The sequence below is a fragment of the Heterodontus francisci genome, chromosome 9, assembly GCF_036365525.1.
Source record: "Heterodontus francisci isolate sHetFra1 chromosome 9, sHetFra1.hap1, whole genome shotgun sequence".
Lineage (NCBI taxonomy): Eukaryota > Metazoa > Chordata > Chondrichthyes > Heterodontiformes > Heterodontidae > Heterodontus > Heterodontus francisci.
The window spans coordinates 116,862,884-116,886,600 of NC_090379.1; the positions used below are offsets into that span (position 1 = coordinate 116,862,884).

The 23,717-nt window shown below is 44.7% G+C and overlaps 1 protein-coding gene across 1 annotated transcript in view; it reads left to right on the forward strand.

The window, feature by feature from the left end:
• The window catches only part of galnt16 (UDP-N-acetyl-alpha-D-galactosamine:polypeptide N-acetylgalactosaminyltransferase 16), a 163,216-nt gene that overhangs the window by 11,978 nt on the left and 127,521 nt on the right, over positions 1-23,717 (forward strand). Inside the window, exon 2 of the mRNA XM_068039764.1 lies at positions 21,284-21,459. Coding sequence (XP_067895865.1) covers positions 21,284-21,459 — 176 coding nt within the window. The remainder of the gene's footprint in view (positions 1-21,283; positions 21,460-23,717) is intronic.

Genomic DNA, 23,717 nt, shown 5'->3' on the forward strand with positions numbered 1-23,717 from the left:
CTCCCACGACTTGTGATCAATGTCACACGATTTCATGTCGCGTTTGCGACACAGTCTATCACAGTTGGCAATTGTGCCAGGAACACCCCGTGGGAGGTGCAGGCCTTATATCCAGAGCCTGATGGTACTGCTCAGGATGCAGACGGTCTCTCCCTGAATCCTTGCAGCTGCCACCCATTCCATCAACATTTGGAACAGGCTGGAGCTCTTTGGAAAAGAGAAGGGTGACCAGATAAGAGGTCTTTAAAAGTTATGAAAAGGTTTGAATGAGAAAATGTTTCCACTTGTGGGGGAGACCAGAATTAGGGGCCATAGATATAAGATAGTCACTAATAAATGCAGTAGGGAAACTTCTTTACCCAGGGAATGTCGATCTCGCTATCACAAGGAGTAGTTGAGGCGAATAGTATAGATGCATTAAGGGGAAGCTTGATAAACGCACGAGGGAGAAAGGAATAGAAGGATATGTTGCTGGGGTTAGAGGAAGTCAGGTGGGAGGAGGCTCATGCAGAGCATTTAGACCAGTTGGGCAGAATGGCCAGTTTCAGTGCTGTGTATTCTATGTAATTCCATCACTGCTTTGTGTTACATAGCACGGTGTGTGCGTGTGCCCAGATTCAGTTGCAATGTGTGGAGGTTCAAGAAAATGAACATAAAAATGCTCAGTGTGCAATACTTTGCTTTAATATTCCTGTCGTGGTGAATAAGTAACAGTGCGTGAGGGCAAAGAGATGGCACGGGTGGTGTGTTCAATCCTCAAGACGCTTCCAGTTACAGTCGTGAAAATCCAATGCTCATTGAACATACAACAACCTTTGACTCCTCTGTCCTTACTGCCCCATCTCCAAAGCCCTTGACAATGTCGCCTCCAACATCCGTTCCCATCTTTCCAAGAACTCCATGTTTGACTCCTTCCAATCAGCTTTCCGCCCCGCCACAGTACCAAAACAGCTCAATCAAAGTCACAAGTGACATCCTATGTGACAGTGACAAAGGTAAACCTTCCCTCCTCGTCCTTCTCGACCTGTCTGCAGCCTTTGACACAGTTGACCACACCATCCTCCTCCAAAGCCTCTCCACTGTCATCCAGCTGGGTGGGACTGCTTTCACCTGGTTCCATTCTTATCTATCTGATCCGTAGCCCAAGTATCACCTGCAATGGCTTCTCTTCCTGCTCCCACACCATGACATCAAGATCTATCCTTGGCCCCTCTCCTATTTCACATCAACATGCTGCCCCTTGATGACATCATCCAAAAGCAGAGTGTTAATTTTCTCGTCCCCTGACGACACCCATCTCCACCTCGCCACCACCTCTCTTGATCCCTTCCAAGTCTCTAAATTGTCAGACTGTTTGTCCGACTTCCAGCACTAGATAAGCAGAAATTTCCTCCAACTAAACATTAGGAAGACTGAAGCCATTGTCTTGGGTCCCCAGCACAAATTCCGTTCCCCAGCTACCAACTCTATCCCTTTCCTTGGCAGCAGTATGAGGCTGAACCAGACTGTTTGTACCTTGGTGTCATATTTGTCCTTGAGATGAGCTTCTGACTACATATTCGCGCCACCACCTATTTCCACCTCCATAACATTGCCCGACATCATCCCTGTCTCAGCTCAAGTGCTGCTGAAATCCTCATTTGTGCCTTTGTTACCTCTTGACTATTACAACACACTCCTGGCCAGCCTTTGATTTTCTACCCTCTGTCAACTTGAGATCTCTTTCCCGTAACCTAACTTGCACCAAGTCCCATTAACCCATCACCCACTGTGCTCACTGACCGGCATTGGTCCCCCATTAAGCAATCCCAGGATTTTAAAATTCTCATCATGGTTCTCAGCATGGTTTTGTGAAGGGGAGGTCGTGTCTTACTAATTTGATTCAGATTTTTGAGGAAGTGACGAAGATGATTGATGAAGGAAGGGCAGTGGATGTTGTCTATATGGACTTTAGTAAAGCCTTTGACAAGGTCTCTCATGGCAGACTGGTACAAAAGGTGAAGTCACACGGGATCAGTGGTGAGCTGGCAAAATGGATACAGAACTGGCTCGGTCATAGAAGACAGAGGGTAACAGTGGAAGGGTGCTTTTCTGAATGGAGGGATGTGACTAGTGGTGTTCCTCAGGGATCAGTGCTGGGACCTTTGCTGTTTGTAGTATATATAAATGATTTGGAGGAAAATGTAGCTGGTTTGATTACTAAGTTTGCGGACGACACAAAGGTTGGTGGAGTTGCAGATAATGATGAGGATTGTCAGAGGATACAGCAGGATATAGATCGGTTGGAGACTTGGGCGGAGTTTAATCCGGACAAATGTGAGGTAATGCATTTTGGAAGGTCTAATGCAGGTGGGAGGTATACAGTAAATGGCAGAACCCTTAGGAGTATTGACAGGCAGAGAGATCTGGGCGTACAGGTCCACAGGTCACTGAAAGTGGCAACGCAGGTGGATAAGGTAGTCAAGAAGGCATACGGCATCAGTCGGGGCATAGAGTATAAAACTTGGCAAGCCATGTTGCAGCTGTACAGAACCTTAGTTAGGCCACACTTAGAATATTGCGTGCAATTCTGGTCGCAACACTACCAGAAGGACGTGGAGGCTTTGGAGAGGGTACAGAGGAGGTTTACCAGGATGTTGCCTGGTCTGGAGGGCATTAGCTATGAGGAGAGGTTGGAAAAACTCGGATTGTTTTCACTGGAACAACGGAGGTGGAGGGGCGACATGATAGAGGTTTACAAAGTTATGAGCGGCATGGACAGAGTGGATAGTCAGAAGCTTTTTCCCAGGGTGGAAGAGTCAGTTACTAGGGGACATAGGTTTAAGGTGCGAGGGGCAAAGATTAGAGGTGATGTGAGAGGCAAGTTTTTTACACAGAGGGTGGTGAGTGCCTGGAACTTGCTGCCAGGGGAGGTGGTGGAAGCGGGTACGATAGCAACGTTTAAGAGGCATCTTGACAAATACATGAATAGGATGGGAATAGAGGGATACGGACCCTGGAAGTGCAGAAGGTTTTAGTTTAGGCAGGCATCAAGATCAGCGCAGGCTTGGAGGGCCGAATGGCCTGTTCCTGTGCTGCACTGTTCTTTGTTCTTTGTTCTTTTATTCTTTGTTTTCAAATCCCTCCATGGCTTCGCCCCTCCCTGTCTCTGTAATTTCCTCCAGATCCACAACCCTCCAAAATATCTGCACTCCTCTAATTCTGGCCTGTTAAGCAGCCCTGATTTTAATCGCTCCACCACTGGCGGCTGCACCTTCAGTTGCCTAGGCCCCAAGCTCTGGAATAGCCTCCCTACACCCCTCTGCCTCTCTACCTCGCTTTCCTCCTTTAAGATACTCCTTAAAAGCTACCTCTTTGACCAAGCTTTAAGTCATCTGACCTTATATCTCCTTTTGTGGCTCAGTGTCATATGTTGTTTGATAATGTTCCTGTGACGTGCCTTGAGATGTTTTAACACATTAAAGGCTGTATATAAATATCAGACCCACCGGCCGTCCATGTCTCCACTTTAAAGACGTCTGCAAACGCGACATGAAGTCCTGTGACATTGATCACAAGTCGTGGGAGTCAGTTGCCAGCGATCGCCAGAGCTGGCGGACAGCCATAAAGGCGGGGCTAAAGAGTGGCGAGTCGAAGAGACTTAGCAGTTGGCAGGAAAAAAGACAGAAGCGCAAGGAGAGGACCAACTGTGTAACAGCCCCGACAACCAATTTCATCTGCAGCACCTGTGGAAGAGTCTGTCACTTTATAATTGGCCTTTATAACTACTCCAGGCGCTGCTCCACAAACCACTGACCACCTCCAGGCGCTTACCCATTGTCTCTCGAGACAAGGAGGCCAAAGAGATAAATATAAGTTGTTGTTCATAAGGAGGTAGACTGACAGCATTCCTACCAACAGCGTTCCTTTTGGATCTTTGTACTGACAGGATGTTCCCTTGCTGCCGCTGCTTCTTCACAAGGAGACTCTGTTCAATATTCCCAGCTATGAAGGAAGATGACCTTTGGTGACCTCCTGTCCGTTTGCTGCCTGACTGGCAGAAGCTTGTTGTGAGGACGTTTCAGGAAGGAGCACTTTGCCCCTTGTTCCAAAAGGGAAAGTTTACATGTTCCTTTGTGAAAACTATCCCAGAAGCAAAGACTTCTGTAAAGATGTATTATTAATATTGCATTTTGAGCCTTGAGGTTGGGGGAGGGGTGGAACTGAGACTGTTCCTCATAAACCTTAACAAATGCATGTTCCTTGAGTGGCCCCAGTTTCATTCTGAGTAAATTCTGTCACATTAACAAGGCAGCTGGATAAACAAGTCACAATGACAAGACGCAGAGTAGGAATGATAAAGCATTATCCTCCAATCCCCTCAAAATATCAGGACAGAGCTGACTTGAGATTTTCTTTTGTGAATTAAGATTTATGTATTGCATGAAATTATGATCTGAGAGACATTGTCCTGATGCTTTGCACACCAAAGGCACATGATTCGAATTTTATACAAAACTCTAAATTGTAATGCAATGCGGCACTGGAGGAACTGGCTAAAATTGCCCCAACTCATTCCCCAATAAATTGATCTCAGATAGATGAAGGGCGGGAGGCTGCAGTTGGCATTGATGGCTCGAGGTTAGGATAAGTCTTGGGTTCAAGCCCCACACCAGAGACTTGAACATATAATCCAGGCTGGCACTCCCAGAGCAGCATTGAGGGAGTGCTGCACTGTCGGAAGTGCCATCTTTCGGATGAGATGCTAAACCATGGCCCCAACTGTTATTTGTATATTACTTGTATGCTGGTGGTCGACATTAACTGGGGATTCACTTGGGCCCCTATAAATAGACACAGGCTGAAACTGTAGTTGTTGGTTTAGGAGGTACGTGCTTGTAATGTGTAGCTGTGTAAATAAATACTTATGAAAGTATGTAAAGATCGGCTCCAGTTCCATCCTTCACCACCTGGCTTTCTGGAACATTGCCTGTCCTCTCAGGTGGATGTAAAAGATTCCACGGTATTTTTTTTTGTGTCCTGGACAATATTCTTCAACCAACAACACAAAAACAGATTATCAGGTCATTATCATGTTGCTGTTTGTGGGAGCTTGCTGTGCAAAATTGGTTGTTGCATTTCCTCCATTACAACAATCACAATGCCAAAATATTTCAATGACTGTAAAGTGCTTTGGAACTCCTGGGGGGCCTACCTCTTATTCTGAGACTATGTCCCCTGATTCTGGACTCCCCAGCCAGGGGAAACATCCTTCCTGCCTCTACCCTGTCAAGCCCTGTAAGAATTTTGTATGCTTCAATGAGATCACCTCATTCTTCTAAACTCTAGAGAATACAGGCCCAGTCTATTTAATCCTTCCTCATACACAGAGACAGGATTATCTGGAGTGGGGTTTGAACCCTGCACCTTTTGGCCCGGACAGAGGACTATCTGGAGTGGGGTTTGAACCTTCTTACCCAGAGGTAAGATGCTAAGCTAAAGGGTTACTTCTTCCCTGTGGTAAAAGAAATATAGGTCCAGATGCATACTGCACCATGTGATGTTGTTTTTGAACTCAGCTTACAGTGAGAGCATTGATTTGTCTGTTTGAAAATGACTCCATACCCACTGCTATGTTATTCTCTTTCATCTGCCTGCTGCATCCCTTGATCCTTTTGATAATCAATTCCTGACGCTCCAAACAAGATTGCAAAGCATGCTTCCTCCAGTTATTTCAAACAAATCTGACCTATCCTTCTGCATTTAAACAGCACTGTCCATATAACCCCTCACTTAGACACAGTGCTGTTTCATATAATCAGTATTACGGCAATGGACTTAGTTCAGTCTTACACTAATTATAACTGCGAAATTAAATTTTAATTTCAAGAGCTTCAAACTTTACCTAACGCAAGCCAGAACAGTACAAGGGAAAAACAGAATTGGTCCACAATTCTCCAATGGAACTACAAAACACTTTAGTACAACGTTAGCTTCACCTATCTAAGATGAGACGATCTAACTGGTATTTCTATCGCACCTTTCTCAACCTCAGGCTATCCCAAAGCACTTTACAACAATGAAGTACATTTGAGGTGTAGTCACTGTCGTAATGTAGGAAACACAGCAGCCAATTGCACACAGCAAACTCCCACAAACAGCAATGTGATAATGACTAGATAATCTGTTTTTAATGATGTTGGTTGAGGGATAAATATTGGCCACGACACAGTTCGAAATAGTGCCATCAGATCCTTTACATCCACCTCAGAGGGCAGATGGGGCCCTGGTCTCATGTTGCAGCCAAAAGACGATACTCCCGACAGTGCAGCACTCCCTCAGTACTGCACTGGATTGTCAAGCCTGGATTTTGTGCTTTATTCGATGGAGTGGGACATGAATCCACCATTTTCTGACCCAGAGATGAGAGTGCTACCCACAGAACCACGGCTAATACCTTGGGAGGTAGTTTCCCCGTATCATCCCTATCCAATGCACATGCTTCATGAGGGACAGGGTTTGGCTTGACCGTGATGCCTCTCATGCGCCCAAAGGTCTGTGGGTTGAGAATCGGCTTGTCCAGGCACCTGAAGACCCATAGCAGGAACTCGCGACCTTGAGTAGACGTCATCCTCGAATCAAGGGACAGCCGCTGACAACGGTATAATACTCTACCGAGACCCTTTGACAAGGTACCAGAAAACTGTCAGCATGTGTGGACCAGTACCCCAGCATGGCTCAATGCCTTCAGGAGAGATGGGGAGGAGGAATAGATTTTTAAAGCACAGCTGCTTGTTACATACAAACATACGGATTTTAGGAGCAGGAGTGGGCCACTTTGCCCCTCGAGCCTGCTCCACCATTCAATAAGATCATGGTTGATCTGGTTGTAACCTCAACTCCACATTCCCACCTACCCCCGATAACCATTCACCCCCTTGCTTATCAAGAATCTGTCTACCTCTGCCTTAAAAATACTCAAAGACCCTTCAAAGACCGCCTTTTGAAGAGTTCCACCGACTCAACCCTCAAAAAATGTCTCCTCATCTCTGTCTTATTTTTAAACAGTGACTCCTAGTTCTAGATTCTCGCACAAGAGGAAACTTACTTTCCACATCCACCCTGTCAAGACCCCTCAGGATCTTATATGTTTCAATCAAGTCGCCTCTTATTCTTCTAAACTCCACTGGATACAAGCCTAACCTGTCCAACCTTTCCTCATAAGACATCCCGCCCATTCCAGGTATTAGTTCAATAAACCTTCTCTGAACTGCTTCCAATGCATTTACATCCTTCCTTAAATAAGGAGACTAATATTGTACTCCAGATGTGGTCTCACCAATGCCCTGTCTAGCTGAAGCATAACCTCCCTACTTTTGTAGTCAATTCCCCTCGCAATAAATTATAACATTTTATTAGCTTTACTAATTACTTACTGTACCTGCATACTAACCTTTTGTGGTTCATGCACTAGGACACCCAGATCCCTCTGCATCTCAGAGCTCTGCAATCTCTCACCATTTAGATAATATGCTTCTTTTTTATTCTTCCTGCCAAAATGGACAATTTCACATTTTCCATTATACTCCATTTGCCAGATCTTTGCCCACTCACTTAACCTATCTATATCCCTTTGTAGCCCCCTTGTGTCCTCGTCACAACTTACTTTCCTACCTATCTGTGGCATCAGCAAATTTAGCAACCATACCTTCGGTCCCTTCATCTAAGTCATTTATATAAATTGTAAAATGTTGAGGCCCCAGCACTGATCCCTGTGGCACAACATTCGTTACATCTTGCCAACCAGAAACTGACCCATTTATGTCTACTCTGTTTCCTGTTAGCTAGCCAATCTTCTATCCAGGCTAAAATGTTACCCCCTACACCACGAGCTTGTATGGTCCACAATAATCTTTGATGCGGCACCTTATGAAATGTCTTCTGGAAATCTAACTACAGTATATCCACAGCACGTTACATCTTCAAAGAACTCCAATAAATTGGTTAAACATGATTCCCCTTTCACAAAGCCATGTTGACTCTGCCTGATTACCTTGAATTTTTCTAAATGCCCTGCTATAACGTCTTTAATAATAGCTTCTAACATTTTCCCTAAGACAGATGTTAAGCTAACTGGCCTGTAGTTTCCTGCTTTCTGTCTCCCTCCCTTTTTGAATAAGGGAGTTACATTGGCTATTTTCCAATCTAATGAAACCTTCCCCAAATCTAGGGAATTTTGGAAATCAAAACCAACGCATCAACTATCTCACTAGCCACTTCTTTTATGGCCCTAGGATGAAGTCCAACAGGACCTGGGGACTTGTCAGCCCGCAGCTCCAACAATTTGTTCAGTACCACTTCCCTGGTGATTGTAATTTTCTTGAGTTCCTCCCTCCCTTCCCTTTCCTGATTTAAAGCTATTTCTGGGATGTTACTTGTATCCTCTATGGTGACGACCGATGCAAAATATTTGTTCATCTGCTTATTTTCCTTTATTAATTCCCCAGACTCACTTGCTATGGGACGAATGCTCACTTTGCTAACTCTTTTCTTTTGTAAATATTTATAGAAACTCTTACTATCTGTCTTTATATTTCTCACCAGATTTCTCTTGTACTCTAATTTTTCCCTCCTTATTTATCTTTTAGTGGTTTCTTGCTGTTTTTTATATTCTGTTCAATCTTCTGACCTGCCTCCCATCTTTGTGCAATTATATGCTTTGGATGGTGGGTCCTTGCCTCGGAATTTTTCTTTCTCATTGGAATGTATCTATTCTGTGTATTCTGAAATGTCCCCTTAAATGTCTGCCACTGCATCTCTATTGATCTATCCCTTAACCTAATTTGCCAGTTTACTTTAGCTAGCTCTGCTTTCATGCCCTCATAATTGCCTTTATAAAGTTTAAAATTTAAGTCTTAGATGCACTCTTCTCTCCCCTCAAACTGAATGTAAAATTCAATCATATCATAATCGCTACTGCCTAGGGGTGCCTTCACTATGAGATCATTAATTAATCCTATCCCATTACACAATACCAGGTCTAGTAATAGCCTGTTCTCTGATTGGCTCCAGAATGTGCTGTTCTAAGAAACTATCCTGAAAACATTCTAGGCTACCTTTGCCCATCTGATATTTCCAATCTATGTGTAGGTTAAAATCCCCCATGATTATCGCCGTATGTTTCTGACAAGCACCCATTATTTCTTCCTTTATACTCCGTCCTATAATGTGGTTACTGTTACAGGGCCTGTACACCACTCTCACAAGTGACTTCTTGCGTTTATCATTTCTCATCTCTACTCAAACCGCTTCTACATCCTGGTTTCCTGAACTTAGGTCATCCCTCTCTATTGCTCTAATACCATCATTAATTAATGAGCTACTCCTCCACCTTCTCCTAGCTTCCTGTCCTTTCTAAATGTCATGTACCCTTCAATATTCAGGTCCCAATCTATGTCGTCCTGCAGCCATGTCTCTGTAATGACTATCAGATCGTACTTATTTATTTCTATTTGTGCTCTCCGTTCATCTGTTTTGTTTAGAATGCTCCATGCGTTCAGATACAGAGCCTTTAGTTTTGTCCTTTTATTATTTTTGTAACCTCTAGCCTTGTCTGCTGATTTATTCTTAGATTTGTACTCTCTGTCCCTTCCTGTCACAGTCTGTTTATCATTTCCCATATTAATACCTTTCTTTCTTGCCCAGTCTCTACTCTTTGATTTACCGCATCTTCCAAAATTTGATCAATTGCCTGCACATTTTAGTTTAAAACCCTCTCTACTTCCCTAGTTATGCGGCTCGCTAGAACACTGGTCCCAGTAGGGTTCAGGTGTAGACCATCCCAATGGTACAGCCCCCACTTTCTCCAGTACTGGTGCCAGTGCCCCACGAAACAGAACCCACTTCTACCACACCAGTCTTTGAGCCACGCATTCATTTCTCCAATCATATTTGTCCTATGCCAATTTGCACGTGGCTAAGGTAATAATCCAGCGATTATTACCTTTGAGGTTCTACTTTGTTAATTTGGTGCCTAGCTCCTCATACTGACTATGCAGAACTTCTTTCCTTGTCCTGCCAATGTCGTTGGTACCTATATGGACCATGATGACTGGATCTTCCCCCTCCCACTGTTCCTGTCCAGCCCTGAGCAGATGCCCTGAACCCTGGCACCAGACTGACAACACAGCCTTCTAGACTCTTGCTCTTTGCTGCAGAGAACAGTACCAATCCCTCTCACTATACTGTCTCCTACTGCCACTACTTTCCTTTTTGCTCCCCCCACTTGAACGGCTTCCTGTACCATGGTGCCATAGTCAGTCTGCTCATCCACACTACAGCCCTCGCTCATGTCCATACAAGTTGCAAGAGCCTCGAACTTGTTGCTCAATTGCAAAGGCTGAGGCTCCTCCACTCCCACCTTCTCGATCCCCTTACCTGCCTGACACGCAGTCACACCCTCCTGTCCCTGACCACTGACCCAAACAGATCACCCTATCCTAAGGGGTGTGACTGCCTTCTGGAACAAAGTGTCCAGGTCACTTTCCCCCTCCCTGATGCATCACAGTGTCTGCAGCTCGACCTCCAGCTCAATGACTCTGAGCCGAAGCTCCTCAAGCCGCAGACACTTGCCACAGATGTGGTTGTTATGGATTGCTGTCGCTCCCACATACTGCAGCCACAACAGATCATCAGTCCTGCCATCTGTATTATGCTAATTAAATTTATTTTCTCAATCAATTTATCATTCCCCTCCTTATCAAAATCCCTCACTTATCAAACTCTCTTCTCACACTCTGTTCCCTCCAGCAGCACTTAGTGCCGACAAGCAGCACTGAGAGTCCCCTGAATTTATACTCTCTGAAAACAATGACGTGTCAGCCTTGGTAGAGCTCAGAAACCGGTTTGAGCTAGCTACCTAATTAACTGGCTACTCTCAGAGAGCTTGTATATCCCTGTTTAAAACTGTAAGAAACCTAACTTGCCTCTTAACTTAAACAGTAATTTCAGTTAATTGTGAAATTGTTTTCTCTTGGCTGATCCTAAACCCTTTGCCAATGTACGCCTGTTCTGAGAGGAGTAATTAGATTGTTTGTGTGTATGTTTTTTTTAGCTTTAAACAGTACAACATGTAAAACCAGGACCAATAAAACAGGGGTGATGGCAACATTCCAGAGAAATGTGGGATTCTGGAAGCGATTGTTAATCCGGAAAGGAACCTTGACTAATTAAACCCCAGTCTGATCTATTTCATGTGTTTCTGCTCAAAAAACAAATGTTTTCAAAATGACAATGTTGATGAGGGAAAGAAGGTGAATCACACCCTGGTGATTTATAGATGGATTTCTTTTCCCAGTCGATCTGTTGGCTGACACTGAGTTTCATCCATCACCTTGGAATAAAGCAAAGACTTTCTTTATTAGAGACAGATGGAGAAAGTTCACAGGGACAAAAAAAGATTGGGATGATTTCAAGTGCCAGGTTGATAGGTAAATTGGCCATTGTAAATTGCCCCTAGTGTAAGTAGGTAGGTGGTAGGAGAATGGTGGGGATGTGGTAGGGAATATGGGATTAATGTAGGATTAGTATAAACGGGTGGTTGTTGGTAGGCACAGACTCAGTGGGCCGAAGGGCCTGTTTCAGTGCTGTATCTTTCTGTGGTCTCTATGGTCTACGTATTTTGAGTTGACACTCCAGTGATATAGTGCTACGCTATGCTACACTTGGTGGATATAATAGCCTCGTGGTTATGGTACTTGATTAGCAGTATCTACTTAGTTGTACGTTCAAATCCCACCAATGGTGAAATATAATTTATTAACCACTTGCATTTATTCAGTGTATGTAGCAAAATGACCTAAGGTGCTTCACTGGAGTGTTACCAAACAAAATGTGATGCTGAGCCACATAAGGAGTTACTTGGAGAGGTGACCAAAAGCTTGATCAAGGAGGAGGGTTTTAAAGAGGATAGAGAGGTTTAGGGAGGGAATTTTGGGGCTGAGGCAGCTGAAGGTACAGCTGTCAATATGGAAGAAATGAAAATTGGAGATGTGCATGAGGCCAGAATTGGACTAATATCCTGATTAAGCTGGTAATTTGCATTCTAGCTATGGAAAATGACTATGAAAGCTGCCAGTTGTTGTCAAAACCCAACGGATCACTTAAGGGAGGGTTACTTGGACTCTTGAGTTGCGTGAGAGCTAAGGCTGCAAGCTCCAGTATAAGGAAAATGGTTCTTCTTTGAAGTGCCTCCCAAATTAGGAGCAAAATGCCACGCTCACTATTTTATTCCAACCCCACCCAGACATTGAAGAACTCCCTTGTTTGAGTAGCTGAGTCCTGCTCCCACACCCACCAATCAGGGTACATGGTGTTGAAGTGTGCTTGCTAGGGTTGCCAACTCTGTTTGGATGTATTCCTGGAGGCTTCATCACAGGACCGCTCACCTCCAACCAGCCTGCCCAGTCAGACAGCCTTCCTCCCGCACCCCCACCCCTCAATCTCCAATATCTTTGTATCTAATAAACAAAAGTGGCCAAAGAGAAGTTTTCTTTTTAATGCTCCTGTGATTTTTCTCTTCCAGAGCTGCAGCCTACACGTGACCAGGAGATTAGTCTTTAATTCCTGGAGACTCCAGGGCAGTCCTGGAGGGTTGGCAAGTCCAGTGCTTGCAGGCATGACACGCCCGCCCCTGATTGGGTGACTGAATTCATGGTCTTGATGGTAGATGCTCTGTCCATCTTACCCTGGTGAGGTGGTCCCCTGCCAATTTCAGGTTCTACTGCCCCGCGGAGGGCACGGACTGTCAGTCAGGAGTAGGAACCCTGATTTATTTGTTGATCTGTAGCACTTCTCCTCAATTGCTTTTACCCGCAAGGCTGCAAAATTTCAGTTTCTTTTATTTTCCTTTTGTTTTGTGATGCGAAGCTTTCCCAAAAGGCGGGTTGGATGGTGAGTTTCTGTCCACACAATCGTTATAAAGGCTTTCAGTTATATTCTGTGTAAATTAAATCTCAATTGTCTTTTCAGTAACATTTTGACAAGGTTCCTTTCTAACCAGCCGACCTTTCATTGTTCCGTGTGTCTGTTGCCCATGTCCTAACTCACACAAGTCCCGCTTCCTGTCTGGCAACACCTCGATTTTAACATTCTCATTCTAGACCTCCCCCCTCCCTATCTCTGTAACCTCCTCCAGCCACACAACCCTCCAAGATATCTGCACTCCTCCAAATCGGACCTCTTGCGCATCCCCAATTTTCATCGTGCCACCATTGGTGGCCGTGCCTTCAGCTGTCTGAGCCCTAAGCTCAGGAATTCCCTCCCTAAACCTCTCCACCTCTCCTTTCTCCTTTAAAGCCTACCTCTTTGACCCTGTCCTAATGTTTCCTCATGTCGCTCCATGTCAAATTTTGCCTGACAATGCTTGTGGGACGTACCGTGGGTCATTTTGCAACATTAAAGGTGTGATATAAATGCAAGCTGTTGCTGTTGTTGTTGTAGCAGTTGAGGCCCAACTGAAGAAGGGAACTGAAAGCTGAGCCCAGAGCAGATGCGATAAAACATTTGTGGCTTTTTATTGGCACAGATTAGGCAGTTCACACTAGCTATTTCTGAAGTTCTCCAACTATGAAATGGTACTTGGTTTTTGTACATCTTGTCCCTGGAGAGCAGTCAAAAAAAAAACCTAAGGCATGCAGTTGCCAAAGGATATTGCTCTGTAATTTGTACCATCACCATGATACTCCTTTTGGATGAAATTTCTCTCCACAACTGCATTAAACCTTTCTCATCTCAACCATAGACGCAGGGGGAGGCCATTTGGCCCCTCGAGCCTGTTCCGCCCATTCAGTTGGATCATGACTGATCGTGTATCCTAACTCCATTTACCGGCCTTGGTTCCATTACCCTTAAATTTCCTCATCTAACATCAATCTATCAATCTCAGTTTTGAAATTTTCAATTGCACCCCATCCGCAACAGCTTTCTGGAGGAGAGAGTTCCAGATTTCCACTACCCCTCGTGTGAAGAAGTGTTTCCTGACATTACCCCTGAATGGCTTAGCTCTAATTTTAAGGTTACGCCTCCTTCTTCTGGACTCCCCCACAAGACAAAATAGTTTCTCGCTATCCGATCACATCCTTTAATCATCTTAAACACCTCAATTAGATCATCCTTTAATCTTCTATATTCAAATGAATACAAGCCTAGTCTGTACAATGTGTTCACATAATTTAATCCTCTAGCCCCGGTAGCAGTCTGAAATCAAACTGACACTAGTGAAACTGCTACTCCTCTGTACTCATCGCTCTTGTTTACCACAGTTTGGAATACATCCTCTTACACACTCTTTGCCATGTCTTCATTGTGCATCCGCTAGATAGTACACTCTGCAGCTATGGTGCACTGGTGGTGGAGGGAGTGGATGTTTAAGTCAGTGGACAGGCTGCCAACTGAGGAAGAGTAGAAGGCCGTCTTGAATCACGAATTCAGGACAGGGTGGATGCAGGAAGGGTGGGCGGAGAACATGTTGGAGAGGGCGTTTGGAGTTCAGGAGAAATATGGGAGGAAAGTTCAGCTGCATGGTACAATTGATAAAACAGAGAGATAGGTTAGTGACAGCATGCAAGAGAATGGGAAAACATGAGAAAGAAGAGAGCAAAGGAGGGAACAAGAATGAGAGGGAGGGAGACTGACGGGGAAACGGGAGAATGAGAGAATGGAGGCGAGGGAGTGGGACAGAGCGAAAGCAGCAGAGAGAGTGAGAGAACAGGTGCAAGAGGGAATGAGTAAGAAAGAACAAGACAAAGCAAGAGAATATGGAATGAGAGAACAACAGTGCACGAGAGAAAGAATGTAAGTGAAAGAGACTGGGATTGAGAATGTGAGGGAGCAAGAGTGGAAGTGAGAGAACTGGTGTGAGTGAGTAGAGAGAGAGAGAGCAAAAGGATGAAAAGGAGAGAGGGAGAATGGAAGTGAGAGAGCGAGAATAAGACTGGAAGCTACTGAATTAAAGAGAAGGGAAATGAGATTGAGAAGGAGGAGGAGACTGCAGAGAACAGGACTAAGAGAGAGAGCTAGAACAGGAGCAAGAGAGAACAGGATGGTGAGTGACAGAGCACGAGATAATGAGAACATGAGAGAATCGGACTGAGTGAGAGATAAATGGGAGCGGAAACCAGAGAGAGTGGAATTGAGAGAGAACAGGACTGAGAGGGAACAAAAGTGAGACAATGAGAGAGAGCAAATGAGAGACTGAAAGTGAGAACAAGAGAGTGAGAGAAGAGTGAGTGTTCACGTGAGAGCAGAACACGAGAGAGTGAGAGCGAGAGAACAAGTGAGAACAAAGAGCAAAAGAGAGCGAGAGAACAGGACAAACAAGATCACGTGAGAGAATGAGAGAGAGAGAGGTGAACTGTATACATATTCAACCCAGTGTACTTTTCTATCTGATGATATGTATTATGTATGTTGTACCCCAGTGAGTCACTTAGTGAAATCAGAGACAGCTTTCAAGCCAAACTCATTACAGAGGGAAAATATTTGCTTGGAATTTTTTTAAGTATGAAGTTGAAGGCAGGAGGCCGTGCCACAAAATCCAGTCAGATTTATCTCCCTTCAGGATGAGGAGTAACTCTGATTTGGTTTCCAGTAGCACATGTTCCAATTTCAGTGCTTTTCTCAGAATGTTTCCATTAAAGCATCTGGTTTGACTGGTGGGAGCTAGTTTGTTTTTTAAAAAGTGCGTTGTATCCTTTCCAGGTTTTGAGATTAAAAGAAAGGACTGGCATTTCTGTAGCACCTTCCACGACCATCAGTTCATCTCAAAGCGCTTTACAGCCAATTAGATACTAGTTTCAAGTGTAGTCACCTATTTGGAAGTGTATTCACTGTTGATGTAATGGATGAAACGCAGCAATTAGTTTTCACAGCAAAACTCCCACAGACATCAATGAGATAATAACCAGATAATGTTTATTAGTGATTTTGGTTCAGGAATCAATATTGACCAGGACGAGACTGCTTTCCATTTAGACCCTGACATTGAGCTTGTGATGGACTGGCAATAGGAAGTGGTGGATTAAGACTGAGCGCGGTGGACTGGGGGTATAATTGTTGAGGATAGTGTACAATGACGTTACGATCTCACAAAGATCAACACGGGAGATACAGACAAGGAGGGGCATTCAACCCCACCCTTAGCTGTGCCTCAGTGGTATCACTCTCACCTCTGAGTCTCAGCACATAATCTAGGCTGATACTGCAGTGCAGCAGTGTGGGAGTGCTGCACTGTCAGAGGTGCCGCCTTTCGGATGAGACATTAAACTGAGGCCCTGCCTGCCCTCCCAGGTGGAGGTAAATGATCTCACGGCACTATTTGAAGAAGACCAATGGAGTTCTGCCCGATGTCCTGCCCAATATTTATCCTTCAATCAACATCAGATTATCTGGTCAATATTTCATTGCTGTCTGCGGAATCTTGCTGTGTGTAAATTGGCTACCGTATTTCTTACATTCCAACAGTGACTACACTTCAAAAGTACTTCATTGGCTGTAAAGTGCTTTGAAACGCCCTGAGATGGTGAAAGACGCCACATAAATGCAAGTCTTTCTTGCTGATGTTCAGTTCAGCTGGGTGTTCTGATGCACACAGGTTTTAAGTAATCCCAGTGATGACCATGAGTTTGTTGATTATTTAACCTTTGGTAAATCTCTAAGTGATTTTGACCCCATGCTTGAATTCGTTATTCACAGGGTCACTACCTTTATCAATACACAGGACAAAAATACATTTCCAATAGCTCCCAATTACGCAATGCATCTATTTCTCAAATGATTCAACGCCTTTTGCCTCTATTCTATTCTTTCTGACATATATACATACAAACTAGGAGCAGGAGGAGGCTATTCAGCCCCTCGAGCCTGCTCTGCCATTCTATAAGATCATGACTGATCTGTTTGTGGACTCAACTCCACTTTCCTGCTTACCCTGATACCCTTTGACTCCCTTGTTTTTATTTTATTTAGAGATACGGCACTGAAACAGGCCCTTTGGCCCACCAAGTCTGTGCCAAACAACAACCACCCATTTATACTAATCCTACATTAACCCAATATTCCCTACCAAGTACCTACACTAGGGGCAATTTACAATGGCCAATTTACCTATCAACCTGCAAGTCTTTGGCTGTGGGAGGAAACCAGATCACCTGGCAGAAACCCACACAGTCACAGGGAGAACTTGCAAACTCTGCACAGGCAGTACCCAGAACTGAACCCAGGTTACTGGAGCTGTGAGGCCGTGGTGCTAACCACTGCGCCACTATGTTTGTCACGAATCTGTTTACCTCTGCCTTAAAAACATTCAGTGACCCTGCCTCCACCAGTCTCCAGGGTAGAGACTTCCACAGACTCACGACACTCAGAGAAAAAATTTCTCCTTATCTCTGTCTTAAATGGGAGACCCCTTATTTTTAAACTGTGCCTCCTAGTTCTAGTCTCTCCCACAAGGGGAACCATCCTTTCAACATCCACTCTGTCAAGTCCCCTTAGGTTCTTATATGTTTCAATAAGATCACCTCGCATCTTCCTAAACTCCTGCGAATACAAACCCAACCTGTCCAACCTTTCCTCATAAGATAACCTTCTCATCCCAGGAATCAGTTGAGTGAACCTTCTCTGAACATCATCCCTAAACTTGCCTTTTCCTAGTTTGTGCCAGTCTCATCTATTCTCAAGGATTAGTTTGAAGTAGTAAAACAGATTTACATTTCTGTGCAATCTACTGTCATGTACACCCCTCAGGTATCTCCTTGTGAAACTGAAAATCCTACAGTTCTCCAGTATTTTCTTATAACTCAGTCCCTCTGACACGAGAGAAGAACCTGGTAGCTCCTCTCGCCACGCAATCCAAAGTTTGAACCACAACTGGACGCAGCATTCAAGCTGTGGTTTGACTAAGTTCTGTTACAAGGTTGAGGGGGGATCCGATTGAAGTGTTGAAATTGCTGAAAGTATTTGATAGGGTAGATACAGAGAAAATATTTCCTCCAGTGATGGGAGTCCAGAACAAGGCGGCATAACCTTAAAATTGGAGCTAGACCATTCAGGAGTGAAATCCGGAAACACTTCTTTACAAAAAGATTAGTGAAAATCTCTCCCTAAAAGAAAGAAACATTAGGACAGGTGGGCAAAAACTTGGCCAAAGAGGTTGGTTTTAACGGGTATCTTAAAGGAGGAGCGGTAGAGAGGTTTTAAGGGGATATTTCCAGAGCTTGGGGTCTAGGCAGGTGAAGGCATAGCCTCCAATGGTGGAGCGATTAAAATCGGGGATGCTCAAAAGGCCCGAGCTGGTGGAATGTGGAGATCCTGAAGGGTTATATGGCCGAATGTTGTAAATTCTATGTAATATTTTCTTTGGCTATCATGACCATGAAATACTAGGGAACCAAGGGATTGTGAAAATAAGGAACTGAAAGAAATTGGTATAAATAAAGAGGTAGTACTTGAAAAATTAACTGGATTGGAGGTTGATAAATCCCCTGGACCAGTTGAAGGAGACGGCTATAGAGATAGTGGATGCATTGGTGATTATCTTTCAAAATGCTACAGATTCTGGAAAGGTTCCTGCCGACTGGAAAGTAGCAAATGTAACCCCACTACTTAAGAAAGGAGGGAGAGAGAAAACAGAGAACTACAGACCTGTTTGTTTGACATCAGTAGTCGGGAAAGTGTTAGAGTCTATTATAAAGGATGTGGTAACTAGACACTTGGAAAATAATGATATGTTTGGGAAGAGTCAACATGGATTTATGAAAGGGAAATCATGTTTGACAAACCTGTTGGAGTTCTTTGAGGATGTTACTTGGTAGCACAGATAAAGGAGAACCAGTGAATGTGGTGTATTTGGATTTTCGGAAGGATTTTGATAAGGTCCCACACAGGAGAATGGTAAACAAAATTACAACACATGGGATTGGGGGTAATATACTGCAATGGATTGAGGATTAGTTAATGGACAGGAAACAGAGAGTAGGAATAAATGGGTCATTCTCAGGATGGCAGGCTGTTACTATAGTGGGGTACTCTAAGGATCAGTGCTTGGGCCACAGCTGTTCACAGTCTATATAAATGATTTGGATGTGGGGACTAATTGTAATATTTCCAAATTTGTTGATGACACAAAATTAAGTGGGAATGTAAATTGTGAGGAGGATGAAAGGAAGCTTCAAGGGGACTTGGACAGGCTAAGTGAATGGGCAAGAACATGGCAAATGGAATATAATGTGAATAAGTGTAAAGTTATCTGCTTTGGTAGAAAAAACAGAAAGATGGAGTATTTCTTAAATGGTGAGAGGTTGGGAAGTGTTGATGTCCAAAGGGATCTGGGTGTCCTTGTTCATGAGTCACTAAAAGCTAGCATGCAGGTGCAGCAAGCAATTAGAAGAGCAAATGGTATGTTTGCCTTCATTACAAGGGGTTTTGAGCACAGGAGTAAAGATATCTTGCTGTAATTGTATAGAGCCTTGGTGAGACTGCACCTGGAGTATTGTGTACAGTTTTGGTCTCCTCATCTAAGGAAGGATATACTTGTTGTAGAGTGAGTGCAAAGAAGGTTCACCAGACTAATCCCTGGGATGGCGGGATTGTCTTATGAGGAGAGATTGAGGAAACTGGGCCTGTATTCTCTAGAGATTCAAAGAATGAGAGGTGATCTCATTGAAACTTACAAAATTCTTACAGGGCGCAACAGGGTGGATGCAGATAGGATGTTTCCCCTGACTGGTGAGTCCAGAACCAGGGGACATAGTCTCAGAATAAGGGGTAGGACATTTAAGACTGAGATGAGGAGGAATTTCTTCACTCAGAGGGTGGTGAATCTTCGGAATTCTCTGTCCCAGAGGGCTGTGGAAACTCAAACATTGAGCATGTTCAAGACAGGAATCGGTAAATATCTGGATACTAATGAGATCAAGAGATATGGGGATAGCATGGGAAAGTGGCATTGATAGATGATCAGCCATGATCTAACTGAATGTTGGAGCAGGCTTGACAGGCTGAATGGCCTACTCCTGCTCATATGTTCCTGTTGTACTGGCTTGATTATTTTGCACGGTTATTAATTCAGTTTCCGAGAGTGGTCAAAAGTTAATTAAGATTTAAAATGGCATTAATGTTTTCTGTGAACCTTGTGATTACTCTCTGCCCTGCAGACCTTTGAGAGCAGGATTATGGATCAGGATAAGTCAATTAACACATTCAGGGCTATTTCGATTTCTTGGCTGATCTTAACCTGGTCTAAGTTGGTCATAACTTCCAGACAGGAGGACAGTTGCCTGCAGAATGGGACCCACATTGCTCAGAAAAGCCAGGCTGACAGGGAAAGCAGCACAACAGTGATAAGCAACAACCAGAGCTGAGTCACATGGCAAGGGAGATGGGGAGCACAGGTCAGAGGGAAGCTCAGTCCTGAATGTTGGGATCAGCTCACATAGCTGCTGTCTTGTTTGATGCACAGTCCATCATGTGACCAAACCTCCATTTCCTTTTGTAACCTCTTCCTTTATCCATCCTGGGCCAATATTTATCACTCAAACAACATTACTACAAAACAGATTTGGTCATTTATCTCCTTGCCGTTTGTGGGAGCTTGCTTTGTGTAAATTGGCTGCTGTGCTTTTCCACATTACAACAGAGGGGTTGGCAACCCTCCAGGGTTGTGCTGGAGTCTCCAGGAAGCAAAGATTAATCTCCAGGACACCTCTGCAGGCAACCCAGGGATGAAATCAAAGGCCCATTCAAAACAATTGTGTTCTTATTTTTGTTTCCTTTGAACATTTCCAATTATTAGTTAGAACCAGGCTGTTTTAACTGGGTGGGTGATTGGACGTTGGAAGCCATGTGATGGAACCTCCAGGGATATGTCCACCCTATATGGCACAGTGACCCGGGTTCAGTTCTGGGTACTGTCTGTGCGGAGTTTGCAAGTTCTCCCTGTGACTGTGTGGGTTTCCTCCGGGTGCTCCAGTTTCCTCCCACATGCCAAAGACTTGTGGGTTAATAGGTAAATTGGCCATTGTAAAAATTGCCCCTAGTGTAGGTAGGTGATAGGAGAATGGTGGGGATGTGAGAGGGAAAGTGAGATTAGTATAAATGGTTGGTGTGGGCTGAAGGGCCTGTTTCGGTGCTGTATCCCTCTATGACTGACTACACTTCAAAAAGTACCTCATAGGATATGAAGCACTTTGGGACATCCTGAGGCCTTGAAAGGTACTATATAAATGTAAATTCTTTCTTTTTTTTCCAGGTAACCAAGGCACCATGGCTGGATAAAAATAAACTACAGACCTTTGATGAAAAGGCCTATCTCTCCAGCAAACTCCTGAAGCCTGGAGATGATCCCTACGGGCACCATGCATTCAACCAGCAGGAGAGTGACAAGCTCGCCAGTGACAGGGTGATTCGCGACACCAGGCACTACAGGTAGTGGGAACTGCTCCAAACAACCAACTACAGATCAGAAATGGACAGTATCTTTCACTCCCCAAAACCCTACCCTCTCCTGAAGATCTTGACTTGATCTGGGGTTTTCTCTTCATATTCATTCGTGGGATTGGCCATCGCTGGCCAGGCCAGCATTTATTTCCCATCCCTAATTGCCCTTGAGAAGGTGGTGGTGAGCTGCCTTCTTGAACCGCTGCAGTCCTTTGGGGTGTAGGTACACCCACAGTGCTGTTAGGAAGGGAGCTCCATGATTTTGATCCTGTGACAATAAGTGAACGGTGATACAGTTCCAAGTCAGGATGGTGTGTGGCTTGGAGGGGAACTTGCAGGTGGTCATTTTCCCACGCATCCGCTGCCCTTGTCCTTCTAGGGGTAGAAGTCGAGGATTTGGAAGGTGCTGTTGAAGGAGTCTTGGTGAGTTGCTGCAGTGCATCCTGTAGATGGTACACACTGCTGTCACACTGTGCGTCGGTGCTGAAGGGAGTGAATGTTGAAGGTGGTGGATGGGGTGCCAATCAAGCGGGCTGCTTTGTCCTGGATGGTGTCGAGCTTCTTGAGTCCTGTTGGAGCTGCACCCAGTCATGCCGATTTCACCATTCGCCAGCCCAGGGATGATCAGGTTAACTGTACTGCTCCTCCTTGTCACTGTAAGGAAAGGGTTAATCAAGCCATCCTGAAGCCAGCTAATGTTACCCGGCTAATGATTTCCCTTTGTGTTGTAGTGGTAGCCTGTAGCCTTTGCCTGTTGAATGGGCAAGTATGAGGCAATTTGGAAGCAGTGACCACTGAACGAAGACGGACCTTAAAGCAATGGCCAGTTTATTAAGTTCAGTAAAGCCGAATGAACAGGCATTCCAATGTCCATGGATGCAAATGTTTCAGAGAATTTTAATCTGTTGACAACACATGCAGAACAACAGTTAGTTCTGCAAAGAGAAACATCTGGGTATGCATCATCCTTTTCAATTGCATTTACTGAAGATACTAAACCAGCCATTACTTTAAGGGCATTGCCCCATACAGGCACATTGCTACCGAGATCCCACTGGTCCGATCAGAAGAGCCCAAGCTGGACCTGGGAAGGCTCGTGGCTGGAAGGTCCACTCTTAACTCTAGCTTCTCTTAGTTTTTCTGTTGCTGGCTGTGCTACAAGAATATAAAAACTGCTCGGCACATAGCAGGCAGGATGGTGCCAAGTTCGACTGCCCGAGATGGTGCCGAGTTAGATTAGATTAGATTAGATTAGATTAGAGATACAGCACTGAAACAGGCCCTTCGGCCCACCGAGTCTGTGCCGAACATCAACCACCCATTTATACTAATCCTGCATTCCTACCAAACATCCCCACCTGTCCCTATATTTCCCTACCACCTACCTATACTAGTGACAATTTATAATGGCCAATTTACCTATCAACCTGCAAGTCTTTTGGCTTGTGGGAGGAAACCGGAGCACCTGGAGAAAACCCACGCAGACACAGGGAGAACTTGCAAACTCCACACAGGCAGTACCCGGAATCGAACCCGGGTCCCTGGAGCTGTGAGGCTGCGGTGCTAACCACTGCGCCACTGTGCCGAGTTAGTTCACCTCAGCCGGTCCCGGTGCAGGACGTGACAGTTGGTCTTAGCACCATCGGGCTGAGGAAGTGGGTGGGTTGCTGGGGGATGCGGGAGGGGAGTCGCCGCTGATCATGGTCACCACCGCTGGGAAGTGTGAATGTGATGCCTCCCCTAGTCAAACAGCCCGTGGCACTCACTATGTAGAGTACTATGTATGATTTCTTGGGGGGGGGGAGGTACTGGAGGGCCACCAGGGCCTGTGGAATCATACCTCAGGATGAGTTCAAGAGAGAAAGTAGAGGGGAAGCGAATTGGAAGGAAGCAAGAAATGTAGTGCTTTACACAATGCCAGGATGTTCCAAAGTACCTCACAGCCAATGAAGTTCTTTTGGAAATATATTGGCAGCCATTTAGCATGCAGACAGCAATGAGATAAATGAGATAAACAGATAATCTGGTGTTATGATGTTGGTTGAGTGATAAATATTGATCAGGACACTGCGGATAATTCACCTGCTCTTCTTCAAGATAATGCCACAGGATTTTCTACATCCCTGTGAGAGGACAGACAGGGCCTCATTCAAAGGATGGTACCTCTGGCAGTGCCGCACTCCCTCGGTACTGGAGCATCAGCCTGGATTAAATGGTGTATTTTCTGGAGTGGGATTTGAACTCAA